Source organism: Columba livia, chromosome 1 (genome assembly GCF_036013475.1).
Source record: "Columba livia isolate bColLiv1 breed racing homer chromosome 1, bColLiv1.pat.W.v2, whole genome shotgun sequence".
In the NCBI taxonomy this organism is placed as follows: domain Eukaryota; kingdom Metazoa; phylum Chordata; class Aves; order Columbiformes; family Columbidae; genus Columba; species Columba livia.
In genome coordinates, this window is record NC_088602.1 from 102573118 (window position 1) to 102590372 (window position 17255).

The 17255-nt window shown below is 35.1% G+C and overlaps 1 protein-coding gene across 24 annotated transcripts in view; it reads left to right on the forward strand.

Annotated features, from left to right (window-relative positions):
• DMD (dystrophin) overlaps positions 1-17255 on the forward strand; it is a 1272535-nt gene that overhangs the window by 847838 nt on the left and 407442 nt on the right. For all 24 annotated transcript variants that reach the window (XM_065049958.1, XM_065049956.1, XM_065049960.1 and 21 more), the window contains 2 exons: positions 8945-9092; positions 9730-9879. In XM_065049958.1, coding sequence (XP_064906030.1) covers positions 8945-9092; positions 9730-9879 — 298 coding nt within the window. The remainder of the gene's footprint in view (positions 1-8944; positions 9093-9729; positions 9880-17255) is intronic.

The window sequence follows — 17255 nt, forward strand, 5'->3', positions numbered from 1 at the left end:
ATCACAATCTGACATTTGTTAAAATTGGGATCTGTTGAATGGAAGAGAATTTTTCATTATTTTAGCTACAAACACATCTGCACTTCTAATGAGCTTGAACCTGCAGACTGACTGTTCAGATCTCTACTCAAGCGAGTTTGAAGTAATTAGGAAAGAATGACAGAACAAAAGCTGTTTACCAGAATACTTTCAAATACTTTTCTGAATAAAAAAAAAAAAAAAAACCAAGCTTTCTGTTCTAAATAGGAAATAATGGCTATAAATTAAATATATATATATATGTTTTTTTATATTTTTCATACCTTACCTTCATTAAAGTATTATTTTTTTGTCTTTAACACTCTAGCTACCAGTGATTGGTTTACTTCACCTGAACACTCAGTATTTTGAAGGTTGTGATTAGCTTCCCATTGCAATTTAAAAACTGGCTTAGGATGAAGAGATTTTATGACAGTTCACATTTATGACACAAGTCAATAAATATGTTTTTTCTTTCTAGCATAAAATTAGTTACTCTGGTTTAAATTTGCACTGTGTTTCCAGGTAGTGCAGCTAAACTTCTCACTGCTTAGTATTTACCTCTGACTTTTCTAAAGTTTCTGCGGTAATTTTCATTTCAGTTATTTTACTTAAAGTTACCTACCCAAATGAAACATATCTGCACATTCTTTAGAGAAAGGTCATCATCTCTTAGTAAATATTTTCTCTAAATTGTCAAGTTACTATTTTTGTGGCTTCCGAAATTCTCAGTAACAGCTACTAAATGCACTAATTCCTAATCTTAGAAATACCATAAATACAGAGTCAACAGCTGAATGTTAAAAACATTAAAAGTACCAAAATATTATTGGAAGTGCAAGTGGGAATATGAGTCACAAGTGCAGATCTGTCCTACTCCTGTGATTGCATATTTTCTGTCTCTGACACCTCCCAAATAAGTCCAACATCACTTGTGTGCAGTTACAAACTGTAAACATCTGATATGTTTCACAAACTATTTACGGGTTGCTATGGTATTGGTATCACTTTGTTGACTATGGAGAAAATACATGAGCTGCAATATGCATTTAATATGGTTTCTAGAAGCTTTAAATGAAAATATAAGCATACTTGAAATGGGCCAAGAATCATTATGTAACAGTTAACCATTATAACTAAGGATTCATTACAGTAAAAAAAAAAATCTGCCCAGGATATTTTGTGGACTGCTATAAGAATTTGTTACAATCTCAGTTCAATACTGTTAGGAAAACTAATCCCTGATCTACAAAATACAATATATATGAAATGCTATTAGGAAGAATAGTTATTTTGATTAATTTAATTTACCTCTTAATGTTAAATACTGAATATGAATACATTCACTTTGAGAATTATAATGTCTGTATAGTCAGAATAGTTGACCAAGGGGCCTTATGAATTTAAAAAAACACAAACAGAACGCTGCAGTGTTTCAATATGGAAAATAAAAAGTAAAATGCCTGAGAATAGCAGTCATGTAGAAGACCAAAATTTACTATGCATATCAAATTCCCTACTTCTCTGCTCTAGTTTGAGAGTTTTTCATCAGACAAGATGAGTTACATTTCAGGGTTAATGAATTAAACCATTTGCAGACAGAGAAGCGGTTTAAAAGCTCTTTGAGAACTTAGGCTGGTTCAAAAGGACAAGAGGGTAGCATATAACAGTGTGAAGATGAGTGCTGGAGATGGATCTGCTTGGCTTCATAGGACCAGGTGTTGAAATGACATCTTACTCCTCAGTCACCTGCCTGTCCAGCAAGATGTACTCCCAACATCTTCAAGAACTGTTCTGGCTACATCTGAGGCAACTGGTCATGCTCATGCTCCTTATTCCAGTTTGCTTAGGCTCAGATGTGGAAGCCTGTACTCCCTTAAGAACAATTTACTGTTAATTTGTAATTGCCACCATGAATTTAAACACCTAGAAATTACATGTATCTGTTGTTCCAAAAGTAATTGTTGTGATACAAATCAGCTTGTTCAAAAGGTGCAATCAGTCATCAAGTTATAACTTTTTATTTGATTAATTGGTTCAGGTAATATAGAGAGTGCTTTATTTTAGCTGCTTGCATAATATGATACTTGTCATGCAGGGTGTTATTTGTAACAGAAGCAATGTTCTAGCAGGCCAAGAACAAACTGTAAAGTAAATTATGAAGTGCACCTGCAGCTCCCGTTAATTGCAGTGGACCTTTTAATTACTATACTACATTAAGTTCCTGCGTAGGTTTAGGAAATAGATCTTTATGGAACATTTTTTTTGGTCTGAATTCTGAAATTCCTCTGTGCACATATTACTATATCTGTATCTATATCTATCTATCAATCTCTATATATTACATTTCTAAAAGAATTCCTGGAAATTCTTAGGTTAAAAACATCCTACAATGCTCAGATAATAAAACTCAGTTCTACTGATGGACATTTAAATTAATCATCAAAGTAAAAATCTTTCCTTCGTGACTAGGAAAAGTTTTAAATGTTTTCAGGGTTGCAATTGAATTCATAAGGGTGGTAAAACTGACAGTGTGCTTAAGATGAAAAACGAATGTTGCCAATTGCTGTCTCTGCTAGGAGATGAGAAATCCTTTTGATTTCTCATTCAAAATAATATACAACTCAATAATTTTGCTCTCAGGTGCATTGAGTTGAACACTGCCTTTTCTGTGCCAGAATTAACATATTTAAAGTTGTGTCTTTCTCAGGTTTATCCTTAGGGCACCATCACATAATGCTTCCACTGAGCTATGCACTTTACAAATTAGTTGAAATGACAGAAAACCAAAAAAAGTAAAGATGTTGCTGAGGGCTTCGGTTCTGGGGAATCTCCTCACTTTGAGGAACAGAGGTTTTATTGTGCAGTTCATGATGTAGCACTGGATGACTTATTCTCAGACTTCCATGTAATCGGGACAGAGGGGGACACTGCCTCAGAAAGATTTGAAGCTGTGCTTCTGCTTTTAAGACGACAGGGAGCTAGTTTTTCTTCCTTTCTATAGTTGCAGTCCGACAGATCTCAGCATAGATTAGGATCTGCCTCAGTTTCACAAACATAAATGTTTTGATTAGCTGGTTTTAGCCAACCTATTTTGTCTTAAGAAGAACATTTGACGTCTAAAGTACACATACATGTTCTCGGGGAGAACACTATAATAGATGTAATGCTGTAAAGTTGGTTCTTCTCTGCATGTCCTAAACAACCAAAATGGGTAAGCCTGTATGCATCACTAAGATCCAGAATTTCTGGATGTGCAACCGTGCTCCATAAGTGATACAGAGCTGTAGTACAGAAACACAAGAAATATTGGAGCTCAGCAACATCAGGGCTTTTCATTGATATGGGTTGCATTTCCAGAAATCCTTGACAAACAACAATTTTTGAAAACAGTTATGCAGGCTTCCATATTTCCATGAGAAAGACACCAGGAAAGCAGGGCTGTTAATTGGCTTAATTGGCTTATTTTTCTATTTAGGGTGTTTGTTTTTCATGTATTTGTATACATGTAAGTATATATACTTATATATGTGATTGAGTTTTCTATTTTTGGAAAGTCAGGAGTGGGGTCAGCAGAACTGCTACCTTGGACTTCTGAAGGACAGACTTTTACCTGTTTAGGTGATTAATTGGCCTCCCCTGGGGAGGCAGCCCTGAAGGGCAAAGAAGTCTAGGAAGGCTGGTCTCTGTTCAAGAAGGCAACCTTAGAGACTCAGGAGCAGGCTGTCCCTGTGTACTAAAAGACAAGCCAGCAGAGAAGAGGGCTGACCTGGCTGAACAGAGACCTTCAGCTGAAACCCAGGAAAAAAAGGAGAGATGATGACCTTCGGAAGAAGGTGCAGGCTACTGAAGAGGACTACAAGGATGCTGTGAAGTTTTGCAGGGAGAAAATCAGAAGGGCCAAAGCCTAACAGGAGCTGAAACTTGCTGCTGCCATAAAAGGCAACAGAAAATGTTTCTATAAATACAAGAGCAACTAAAGGAGGGCTAAGGAGAATCTCCACCCTCTGGTGGATGCAGGGGAAAATATAGTGACCGAGGTTGAGGGAAAGGCTGTGATACTAAATACCTTCTTTGCCTCAGTCTTTAATAACAATAGCAGTTGTGCTCCAGGTACCCAGCCCCTTGAGCCAGAAGACAGGGAGCAAACCTGCTACACCACTTAGACACACATGTGGGCCCAGATGGGATCTACCCAAGGGTTCTGAAGGAGCTGGCAGAGGTGCTCACCAAGCCACTTTCAATTATTTATCAGCAGTCTTGACTAACTGGTTAGATCCCAGTTGACCAGAAGTTAGCAAAAGTGACACCCATCTACAAGAAGGGCCAGAAGGAGCATGCAGGGAACTACAGGTCGGTAGGTCTGACCTCAGTGCTGGAGGAGGTCATGGAACAGATCATCCTGAGTGCCATCATGTGGCACATGCAGCACAACCAAGTGATCAGGCCCAGTCAGCATGGGTTTATGAAAGGCAGGTCCTATTTAACCAACCTGATCTCCTTGTACGACAAGGTGAGCCACTTAATGGATAAGGGAAACGCTGTGGATGATGTCTAACTAGAATTTAGTAAAGCCTTTGACACTGTTTCCCACAACCATCTCCTGGAGAAAGTGGCTGCTCATGGCTTTGATGGGATTACTGTTTGCTGTGTAAAAAAAAAAACCTGACTGGATGGCCAAGCTCAAAGGGTTGTGGTAAATGGAGTAAAATCCAGCTGGTGGACAGACACAAGTGGTGTTCCTCAGGGGTCAGTATTGGCACCAGCTCTGTTTAATTTCTCTGTTGATGACCTGGATGAGGGGATTGAGTGCACCCTCAGTAAGTTTGCAGGTGACACCGAGCATTGGCTTATGGATCTAATTTCTTGAACATGCATATTGTCATTTTGTGCGACTGCTCAGCAAAAGTCATGTAGCTATTTCTTCATTTAGAGGAACATTCCGCTTTCCCAGCTTGCAAACCAAGGACATCCCTCTTTGCCTCATGCCCAGTCTCTGTAAAGCTATTGTTTCTCTATTGGGTTTCTGTTACATCATGCCTAGTCTTGCTAAATTAGGCCTAGGGGGTTCTAAGATTTTTGTTCCTCTTATCACCAGTAGAGTGATGGAGTGACCATCCCTGGAGGTATTTAAAACATGTGTAGATGTGATGCTTAGGGACATGGTTTAGTGGTGGACTTGGCAGTGTCAGGTTTATGGTTGGAACTGGAGATCCTAAAGGTCCTTTCCAACCTAAAGAACTCTGATTCTGTGACCGTAGGTTGGTATAATAGGGTTCACCTTTCTCTTCCTATCAGTATACGCTTCCCAATAAGCACCTCAGGGTGTCCTTCTCCTTGTTTTCATAGTGTCTTTTGGTTTCTTAAAAGAGATGACTAAACCCTATATACCCAATACTGTTGTAGCCTTAGAGCATGTGACTCCTCACTCTCTGGTTCTTGAACACTACCTGACAAAAATTGTCTTGCGTTGAGACAAATTTAAATTTATTGTTTACCTAAAATTCTAGCTACAATCCATCTGAAATACATGAGATAATAGAAATCTATGGATATATCAGCTGAGCTAGGAAAATAATCCTTCATTTAAACCTGTACTGCCTTTTACTTATCTCTGTTACATGAATTTTGTATATTATGACTGAATGTGTGATTTATTATTGGACTTCATAATACTTAATAATACATTTTGCACTTGCTTTTCCATATATGTAGATATATTTTTTTTTCAGCCACAATCACTGAAAAAATATATTAAGAATATTTATATTTCACAATCAATATTTCAAGAAGAACTTAGTGCTTTTTGCTTATCTAAATGCATTGAATTTGCTCTGGAAATAAAATATCTACCATTTAATTGTAGATGAAGAATATTAAATGTCCCATTCATTATTATCACTACTACATGCTTAAATAAATTCTACAAAAACATCAAACTTGAAGGTAAACAAAGAAATAATGCTTCATATTTTAGAAATGAACCAAAAACATATTTAAAGTATACTGTAAAGAAAAAGCCTTGAAGGTGTGAGTTAATTATTCATAATTATTTGGAAACATCAATGCATCATAATGTTTTATAAGGTTTTTCTTATTCAAGGTATTCACTGCATATGTTGTTGAGGTTGCTGCTTTCTTAGGTTTTTTGGTTTTGTTTGTTTGAATTACAAAAGAAAGAATAGATTTAGGACAATAGTTGGAGACACTTTCAAAAAGTGTTTGATTCTTGTAAATTGAATGGAAACACTTCTCTCTCTCTCTCTTTTTTTTTTTTTTTTTTTCAAGAGCAACTTAGTAGTGATGTCTCCTTGCCTGTTTTTTTGCCATCCAGGAAAGACTGTGTCACATGCATGGTGGCTATTGTATTTTTCAGGTCTCCTTAAGATGTGGCATATTTAGTGCAGCCAGACTGCGCCATAGTGAAGTCTGGTCAAGAGCATTGTCTTTGGTACTTTACTCTGTTTCTTAATCTACTATTTTGGAGAGAGCTCTATAGAGCCTATAGAGTGTTTATTTATCTAGTACAGCAATTCTCACCATGCAAGAATGCCTTGCTAAGGATATGCAATAAAGACAGATAAGATGGAAGGCAGGTAAAGCATTAGCAAAATTTCAGCTAGTTTGCAAGTTGTGTAAAATAATAGTTGGATTGCATGCTCCTGGTTTTATGATAGTCAGCATTCCAACAGCAAGACTCTTTCTCTCCTCTAAAAATCTTAATCTATAAAAAATTCTTGCTTATACCATGAAGTGAGATGATTCTTTTGCTGTGAAATGAAATTGAATTCAGTTTATATGCTCATTCATCTCTTCACTACTAGAATTTTAACTGCTGACCAAACTTCTCCCATTTTACACTGTAACCATGTGATGTTATTTAAAAGGAATTTTTCAAATCCTACAGTAGTTCTTCCTTTGTTTTCCCTCTAACTAAATGCTTTTACTCAAAACATTAAGGAAGCAGCTTTCTTTCCTTGTAAATAAGTGTTTCGGATGTGGAACACTTGAAGTCACTTGAATACTTTTGTTGTCTGGAAATTATACATATAGAAAAGAGGTCATAAAAGATTTTAATGACTTCAAGTTAGTTTTCTTAATATGGGGTGGAATGTTTTGGGCATTTGGATGTACACACTTCTATAAGATAGATACTGACTATTGGAAATGTGTACCTTTCTGTTCTGCTTGAATAAAAGCTTTTAATCTACAGTTTCTAAGCTGTTTGTCAGACTGTATGTGTACGTGTGCGCAAGCAAGTGTATCAAGGAATAATTGTTTTCAGGGTTTTTTATTAGATGACGTGAAGCAGACACGTTTTATTCATTCTCTTTTGCTTGTACCTAACTGATACAGCTTTTCTAAAGAGACATCTTTGCTTAAGTCAGCCAACAGAAAACATAGTTACCTAAAAAAAAAAAAATTAAAAATGTAAATAAATTATGGTGTAGTTTTCAATAGGTATCATTCCATTTGACTTCTTAGAGTGTTCTGTGGGCACTGACCATCATGGCAAGTATGGGAGATCAGAGAAAGTTAAAACCATTTTCATTCTGCTTGAATACATTTTTGCATTCAGAAATAATATATTAATAATACTGACCTTGATTCTCCACTGTAATGTTGAGTTCTATTGTTAAAATTTTACTAGAGCCTCTTATCGTATGTGATAAATGACCTAACCTCTCAAACTCCGTTGGATCTTACATATTTTCTTTTGATCTCAAGTACCTTTAATAAAATAATAGCAACAACAAAAACTATGATTATATAATAGGTCATTAATTGTTGTTTACTTTCATTAATAATTATTTAATCTTTCCATACAGGTAAGACTCAGTGTAATGTCAGTTTGGAGGATAAGTTATAAGTACTTTATATAAAACATGGTTTTTCTCCTTCAAAAGAGATCCACCCATAATGTCGGTCCCAAAGGGCTCACATTCTGCCAGTGCTCTTCCCTTCTGCCCTTTAATTTTTTCTCATGCATCTTTTGATAAATTCAGAAGCTTAAGCACAAAAGTTCAAGTCTCCATGTATTTATACAGTTGTGGTGAAAGTAGTCTTATCTGACTTTAGACACCTGCAATGTTTATGTCTTAACTGGTCATCTGGATTTCCTTTAATTAATAAAAGAAAAAACTGCGGAATTAAACTATCCCTCTCGTAATTGTCCAAGATCATAGAATCATAGACTGATTTGGGTTGGAAGTGACCTTAGAGATCATACAGTTCTAGCTTCCCTGCCATGGGCAGGGAAATAGTCCATGACACCAGGTTGCTCAATGTGTTACACCTTAGAAATGCTAATTGGCATTTGGTGAAGAGAATCTGGGTGAAAAAATCAACAACTAGGTTGTAAGTGTAGACAAAGTAGATATCTAATAGATAAAGCCTATCCTCTTCTTTCTTATGGACTACAAACTTTACCTACTTTTTGTGAGTCTTGAATGGAATACTTTACACCAAGTATGTGGCACCATCACCAAAATATCTGTTTGTACAATAATTCTAAATGGGTTTAAGTGTCACTTTTGTACAGATTCAGTTTGGTAAAATTTGGTGCTAGAATTCTTAGTTTCTGACACCAGGCTGCCCTGCTGTTATCTCACAGAAAAATCTTGTCTGAGGAGCTCTAGTTCCAGTTCTGATGTGCTTGTTTGCTCCCTTGCATATGTCATCTGTAAGCTGAATTTAGTGATGTTGCAAATCATGCATTTGAATTTCTCTTTTCAAATATATTCAGTGTCATGTTAAAAGGATGCTGGTCTGATAATTTTTATATGAAAAAATCTATGGCCCAATTTTAAAAATAATTAATATAAATAATAAGTATTTGTTTTCCCTGGTCTTTCTTGTAGTGTGGTTAAGCATTTCAACCTAAAAATGAATATACAGAAACATTAATTTCATGTTTTTATTCCAGGCTAGAGGAAGAAAAGAGTATTCTAGCTGAATTTCAAGAGGACTTGAACAAGTTGCTTTTATGGTTAGAGGAAGCAGAAAGCATTACTGGTATTTCCCTTGAACCAGGGAATGAAGACCAGTTAAGAGACTGCCTTAGCAAAGTAAAGGTATTGCAAGTTTTATTCTTAATGTTTTCTTACTTTATCCATTTAAAAGCTATTTTCAGAGAATTATTCTGCCATCAGACACAATTCGTTTAACATTTTAGAATAATCAAAGCAGTGGAATTTCAAAACCCAGGTCTGATCACACTAAAATCAGAAAAGTAACGGAAAACGCACTGAAAGGAAAGTATCTATCCTGTCACTAGGTAATTAATCATTATCTTTTTCATCCTCATATCTTAATTCAGAGCTTCACTGCTTTGTCTGTAAAACATTTCTCTGTAGGTGTCTTTTTTAATCTTTTATAATTTCTCCACTTATAAAATGGTATTGAGAATTTCACAGGAGCATCTAGAATTGCAGGCATAATTATAAATATTAACTGACTAAAGTATCACTGCAACATTTTCTAGACTAAACATCTAGATGATTTTTAAAAAATGTTAAAAAACAAAACAAAACAACAGAATTCTAAGTGTTTCTTAGGCAGAATTTAGCATTCTACATTCAGAAAGCCATTGTTATTTTGTCTTGAATTGAGTTTATTCCTTCAGCTGATACACAAATCGATAAAGGTGAAGATAAGAGAGCTGAAAATTCTACCACAGTTCATTTTAACTGCTGTATTTGTCTGTTCCAGTTAAGAGTTGAAAAGCTGCCACCACACAAGGGAATACTGAAGCGATTAAATGAAACTGGAGGAATAGCTCTTGGAAGTGCATCGCTGAACCCAGACAAAAAACATAAGCTTGAGAATACACTTAAGGAGGCTAACCATCGCTTGTTAAAGGTTAGACATATTAGTGATATAACTGTGGTATAAAATTTTAATCTGCAGCAAATATTTGCAGTATGTATTTTCTGCTGTGTATTATTTTTCTCTGTATGAAGAAACATTTGTATGCATAATGAACCTGAGGAAGAAAAAAAATGTGTACAATACACTGCTGTGAGAAACAATGACAGCAAACTAAGACTGTTAATGCCTGAAATGATGATGTTGCATCCAAATATGCTCTGTACACTACAGGTCTGCCGCTTAAGGGTGGAATGCAGAGCATCTTTTTTGTAGCCTGGTTGTTTTGAAGGTACAACAAATATTCCACCTTTAGTTACTCAGGTGTGTGAGAGGCAGTAGCAAATAGCTTATTGCCTTTATGGAAACACTTCCCAATTCTCTCCTCTACCCAACCGTTAGGTGGAAGCTGCAACCACTGTTTCATGTTCCACCATGATTCTTCCAACCTTGAGCTTTGAGTTCTGGTTTCTGTATAGCGAAGTGCCACTCGCTTTCTGAGATTTTCATGCTTGGGGAGAGAAGGAAGGGAGGATTCTGTTGTATTTTATTATTGAAGTAGAATATTTTTGTGTTGGAAACTGATGACAATGAATTGCAAATCTAGTCAAGAAAGGTAGGTAATTTGAGTGCTCTCCATACCTCATGTAGCAGAAATGGCAGAAAGTTTTGTCCAGAGGACCACCACCCAAGGTATGGATTAGTCTGGTCAAAAAAGGTCAGTGTAGAATCAGCTGAAGTGTTTCTCTTGATAGTGATGTCAAAATCAGAATCTGGAAAATTAACCTGTGGTATCTATTTGTTAGAGGTACCACACTGCTGAGGTACCACAAAACAACAACAACAACAACAACAACAACAACAACAACAACAAACACAAGAGGGATTTGTTGTGTGAGCTCTGGCAGGGGGGCGGGGTGTGGAAATAAAAAGTGAGAAAATCTTATTCTGAGTGTCCTACTGAAAAGACAAGCCAGAGTTTCTGGTCAAGAATACTACATTCTGTTGTTTTGTTTTGTTTTGTTTTGTTTTTTGTTTGTTAGTTAGTTAGTTTGTTAGTTAGTTTGTTAGTTAGTTAGTTTGTTAGTTAGTTTGTTAGTTAGTTAGTTTGTTTGTTTGTTTGTTTGTTTGTTTGTTTGTTTGTTTGTTAGTTTGTTAGTTAGTTAGTTAGTTAGTTAGTTAGTTAGTTAGTTAGTTAGTTAGTTTGTTTGTTTGTTTGTTTGTTTGTTTGTTTGTTTTTCCTGTTACCATTTCTGTCAATGCAGTTGAATTTCAAGCAGAGACCTGGGAAATAAACAGGAACTTATTTGATGTGGAACTCTCACTGGTTTCTTCCTAACACAAATAGTTTGGCAAGGCTCAGAATATTAGTTAATGGTTTAAGCAAAAGTGGATAATAAATATTGATCACATTCATGAACTCCTACTTGGACACATAAATCATTATTTGGGTGCTTGGACAGAAGTATCTCTTTCTCTACAAATGGGTTTTTGAAATCACTGTATGTAGAAGAATTCAGAACACTTCAAGATCAAATTAGTGTTATTTATGAGCTGAAGGAAGCATTATGCGTAGCTGAATTTAGGCAGTGCAATTTGAATATCTGAGCTGTTGTATTAAAAGGGCAACATTAGTTTTCAGGAAAAAAATAATTTTACTTCTAGTAAAATTAAACAAATAAATGTCAAAAAAAAATCTGTAATTTGTCTCCGAATGTAAGCTTTTACTGATTAGTCATATACCTAAAAACTTTGAATTTTCACTTTTTGCTTGCTGAGCCAGAAATCTAGGTTACTTGTCACAGAACAGCTGTGAATACTGCTTAAAGTAGTTAGGTCTGGATTAAATATGGTGAACAACACTACTGTTTAGTGATTCATTCTGTTTACAGGTTTATGTCTCCTAGATCTAAATAATGTTTCTGGCAAGACTTTAGGCTTGGAATTTCCCACTTCAAAAGACTAAGACCAGAAAATTAAACTTCCATTTGAGATCATTATTTAACCACATTATTTCAGTTACGTACCTATAGTGATGTATAAAACTGAGAAGGTCTCACTGTCCTTTGGTAACTGAATCTAAAGAATCTGAAAAATGCAGTGGTTTTGTTGTTGTTGTTTTGTTTTGTTTGGGGTCTTTTTGTTAGTTTGTTTTTGGGCTTTGTATTTATTTTGTTTTTAATTAACAGAAACTGAGTTTGAAAATTACAAGACTAATGTTCTCTGAAGGTGTTCTCTTTCTCTGAAGCTTTTCTATTTCCCATATGATCTTGAGAGATGGGGGCAGGGGAAAGTTAGAAACTCATTTTGAGTTGCTGTCATTGGATTTTTCCAGTGAAGCTGAAGGGAAAAATATTTAATTTTTTCTTTTACATTTTTTTTTCTTCTTCTCACAGTTTTTGTAGAAAACCTCAATTAATTTTTTCACTTTCTTCTCTGAAACTCTCACATCTGTAACAAATTTTGGAATCCTGAAAAGTCTGCAGGCCTGACAGAGACATACATTGTCTTCTTTGAGTTATAGACCTATAAGCACTGGAAAAAAAAAAAAAAAAACAACAAAAACCAAACCAAACCAAACCAAAAAACCCACAGATTTTACTGTAAGCCAAATCTCACAGTTCTGGCATTTTTATATCAGGCGAACTTCTGTTGGTCACCCGAGGATGATTCTGTAGTCAGTCATTTTGATGAGATTTTGTTGTTGTTTTTCCTTAAAGCACAGTGAACAAACTTCATCACAAAAAGATTTCTCTGGGGCATTTCTGTCTCTCCTCTCCATAACCTTCTACGAGTGTACCTTATGCTTTAATCCTTTGTTTGTAGCTGTCAGTTTTGTTTTCTAGTGTCTCTGCTAGAAATGAGCGTGTAACAATCTAGCACTTCTGATTATCTTGTACTGCAGGATGACACTATTTTCAAAATATGAAACATACATGACAGTTACATAAATAATGTAAGCTAGGTTCTTATCTGGTGTACACTAGAGTAATTCTGTTTACTTCAGAGTAGCTGTGACAATTTACACCAGCTGAGAATGAAGCCAAATATCTCCTAAGGTTATGACAATTTTCTTTTTTTGCCTTGATCTGCCAAGCAGAGGAATGGGGAACATCACCTGTGAGTCTTAACCTTCAAGGTGACATATTTGAAATAAGTCATGTACAAACCTTCTTTACAGACACAAAAACGGTTGCCCTAAAGCAATGGAAATAAGCTGAGAAAAGAAATTGAGTATGAAAGGAATCATAGTCACATAAAAGAAGCTTTTTTGCTTCTGTATTGTCTTTGCTTTTGGGCATTTATATCATGTGCTGATGACCTTGAGAATAGATAGATGAAGAGTTTTTCTTCCTTTGGGAAGTAATAATTTTAGAATGACATTTCTTTAGACAATTGTATTGAATAGTGATTCTACTAGGCTGCTACCTTAGACATAGTTTAAGCAGAGAATGAAGATTAAAGCCCACATTTGAAAGCATGACTTTTACATTCTAGCCTGATCTTACTTATTGTACCCTCTCCAAAGCCAATATTTTTTGTAAAAATGAAAATAACACTATCTTTGTGAAGTCCTAATAATATGAAAAATTAAGGGTTTTATAAGTATTTTTATTCCTTAACATCAATAATCTTTCTTTTATTTTCAAAGCTCAAAGTATCTTCTGCTGTGATAGGCAAGCAAACTAACCACACGGTGCTTTAAAGCATACAAAAGGGGTACTAGGTACTGGAGTTTGTGATGAATTCAGTTCTTGTCATATACCACCTGCCATGGCATATAACAGATCTGTAATGGGTTTCTTACCTTTTACTGTGCAGTAAATGGATTGATAGATTAGGTCTGAGATCAGCGAACCATGGAATCTGAGGCTTGCTGGAAGGAGTTTATTACTCTTTAATGTTATTCTTGGTCTGGTGTCAGCCAAGAGGGATGAGCTAGATTATCTGAAAGTAAGCTGGATGCCAAAATCAGCATTCTCCTCATTTATTCACCTTAGTTTTCACGTCTACTCTATATATTAAGAAGGTTATTATAAGTGCCTGATGGAGACATTTTGTTTTGCTGCTTTTTAATTTGTCTGTTAGTATTAGAACTAATTACTAGACACTGAAGAGACTATTTCACTGTTTACTACCACAGCAAATCAATTTTTTGTCTGATATGGACAAAAAAAAAATTGGAGTGGAGTGACATGGCTATAAATTGTGAACATTTTCTGTACCACTAGAAAAAGTATAGGTCATCTTACCTTGGTTGATCAAGTGTAGAGAAAAACAGATGGGCCAAAATAGTGCAGAAAGACAAAGTCACAAGAAGGTTAAAGGTCCTGTATTGTACCTTGCCTTAAGTAGTAATTATTCATAGACTCCTTATGGTTCGGTATCCTGAGGCATCCACCTTGCTGCAAAGACAACGAAAGAGTCCTGCTGCCCAGATACACTTGAGGAGATGCTTCCTGTTCCAGTTTACCGGAGAACAGAAACTTATTCTCAACAATTGCCCACCCTTGTACTGTTTCAGTCTGGGAAAACATAAATTTTATTTGTCACCGAATCTTTGAATTTCTGAGAGGGCAATGAAAAGATCTTTGTGTTCTAAGTCAGTAACGTTGTGCAACATTATGGTAGAGGAACTGCTACTCCTAAGTACAGGATGATGTAAGATTTTAAAAGTCTGCCTCTCCTGTCCATGGAGATATGAAAGGTTTTGATGTGCCCCTTTTTCCAGCTTATTATTTAAACAGGAAAGACACTCAAGTCTTTACACCAATAACGAAATTCTTAAAGACAATGTTGAGAAGTACAAACAACCTTATATCCTAAATGGTCTAGTAGGCTAAACCTCATATATGTTAAACACATATATACATATATCTGCAGAAAATCTCCACAAATCTGCAATCAGATTGCATTTTGCATATTTAAGAAAATTGCTATGTTCTCTCATTTTCAAATAAACACGTAGAGCAAAGATGACAAAACCTGACATTCAATTAGTAAGAAATATAAGTACTTTCACTCATAGCACACATTTTGCAGGTTGCGAAAAGAGAAACTGACTGTGCATTTCAACTAAGAATTCCATAGATAAGTAGAAGTGGCTTTATTTTTTTTTTTTTTTTCAAGACCATACAAATTGGTCTTATAATCTCAGGAAACATTAATAATAACCTGCTTGTGAAAATAAGGTAAACAAGAAAGGATAGACTGAAATATTTGTAGCCTGATATGAATATTTGTGTTCTTTTTGCCTTCCAAGCAAGTAAAATAATCCTTCTGTGGTTTTTTTTTGTTTGTTTGTTTGGTGTTTTGGTTCTTTTTTTGGATGCTCATCCTGAAAATTTTCTGTCCCAACAGCCTCCTCAGTGATCAGAGGCAATTTTATTCATTTTAGCATCTTCAGACATCAGTTTTTGTTCCACTTTGCATGCTATACTTTAAGACATCCTAATGATTGTCATCAGAAAGAACTGGAGACTATTTTAAACATAAGGAGAAGTCTTTTTTTTTTTTTTTTCTATTGTTTCTGTTAGTTGAAGTGATTTCAAAGGTGGATTATAATAATCTCCATGAATATCTACACTCAAGGTTGAGTATAGGTTTTCACAGTATCAGAGAAGGTAACAGATGAGCCTAAGACTACAGTTCACTTCTAGTCTGTTTTAGGATTAAGATTTGGATGAAATGGTCTGCAAAATTAGTGCTAAGAGACTTTCAAATCTTGTAGTATATTTAAAAAAAAAATGCTCATTGTTTGGGATATATAAGACCAAAATTAAATCAGAATAAGCAGTTCTAGGGGGAAAAGAAGGAATTCAAAAATATGTAATATATCCCATATCTGGAATATCATCAAGGAGAAATTATAGATAATTATTAGGCTTTAATCTTAAAGCAAAAATGATTTTGCATAGAGTGTCTTCTTTTTTGTGTGATGGTGGACAAATGTGTTTCAACTACTTTAGCTCACTTTTTTCGTTCAAGATATTTAGTGAAAGAAACACAGTCACTGAATCTACGAAAACTTTGAAGCAAAGGTAATTTACAAAATATTTTTTCTGAAATAGAAGTCAAAAGCATCACATTGAAAGAAACCCTAAATAGACCCAAACCCCACCTGCTTTCCTTTCCAGGACTTAGTGCATGACCCGGTATGCAGATGATAAAACAAACAAAACCAAAAGAACAAAAAAGTGAATGAAAAAGAATATTTCTTAAAAATAAATAATGTATTCAGAATGAACCAAATAATAGTCCAAGTTCTTCTGTATATAAGCATCAGTCATAACAGAAGGCAGGTTTTTTTCCAGAAAAATAGGATATTAGATATGGGCTCCAGGGAGTCTTATTATTATGCAAAATTTTAATGTAAAAGCCAGATTAAATAGGACGCCAGGTAGTGAAAACTACCAACCAGAAAATCCCTTAAAATATAATCATGTTTTTATTTGCTATTGGTCCAAATTATATAGATAATAACAATGTTCTTACAACATTACAGGTTCCTTCTTATGTAGAATATGTTGATAGCCAATCATACTGTATTTTGGATTGAAGCAGGTTAGGAAGAGTGTGTTTGATCTCACTTGCAAAATGCGGATGAATGACTGTAAGAATGTTTCTAGAGCAGTTTTGTGTGAATTTCTGGAGTCAGTCAGAACTCAAAGAGATAAGCAATATTCATACTGCATCCAAAAGATATTATATTTTAAGAAGTGAGTACTGTCTTTGTTTCATTTTGCATGAGAACATACCAGTGGATGATTTGGGACAAACAAAAGCTCTATATACCCTCTGACTGTGTCCATTTAGCCATCTATTAATACCCAAAATCAGATGCCCGGAAAAGATCCTATTAGTGAAAAAAAAGCAGTAAGCTAAAAATGTACCATCTGAAATGATATCTGGACAAACTAATAATAGAAGAATCTAGAATTATTATTAAATATAAAAATTGTGCCAGAAATAATTTAAGTCACTATAAACTTTAAACACATAGCATCCTGTATCAAGGAGCTGAGGGGGAATATTCTGCCATATTGAAGTAGAGTTTCAAGCACTGAACAGCATTTAACAAGGGCATAAGAAATTCTTATACTTTGGTGAAAGTTAAAGTGTTGTCCTGCAATATAAAGGGGTAGAAAGGGAATGCAGAGAGTTTTGAAGTCCTTCAAAAGAGAGAATTTTGATAAACACAAAACTAAAGGTTTTGTTTGTAAGAATAAAGAAAAAAAAAAAAGTCTGGCTGAATGGAATTATATCTAGATATTTTAACCACAGATGATACTGGTCACCCACTCTGTGTCGGTAATATAGTCTACCAGACAAATTCATCTGTACTGTGTTCAAACCAGTCAGTCTCATAG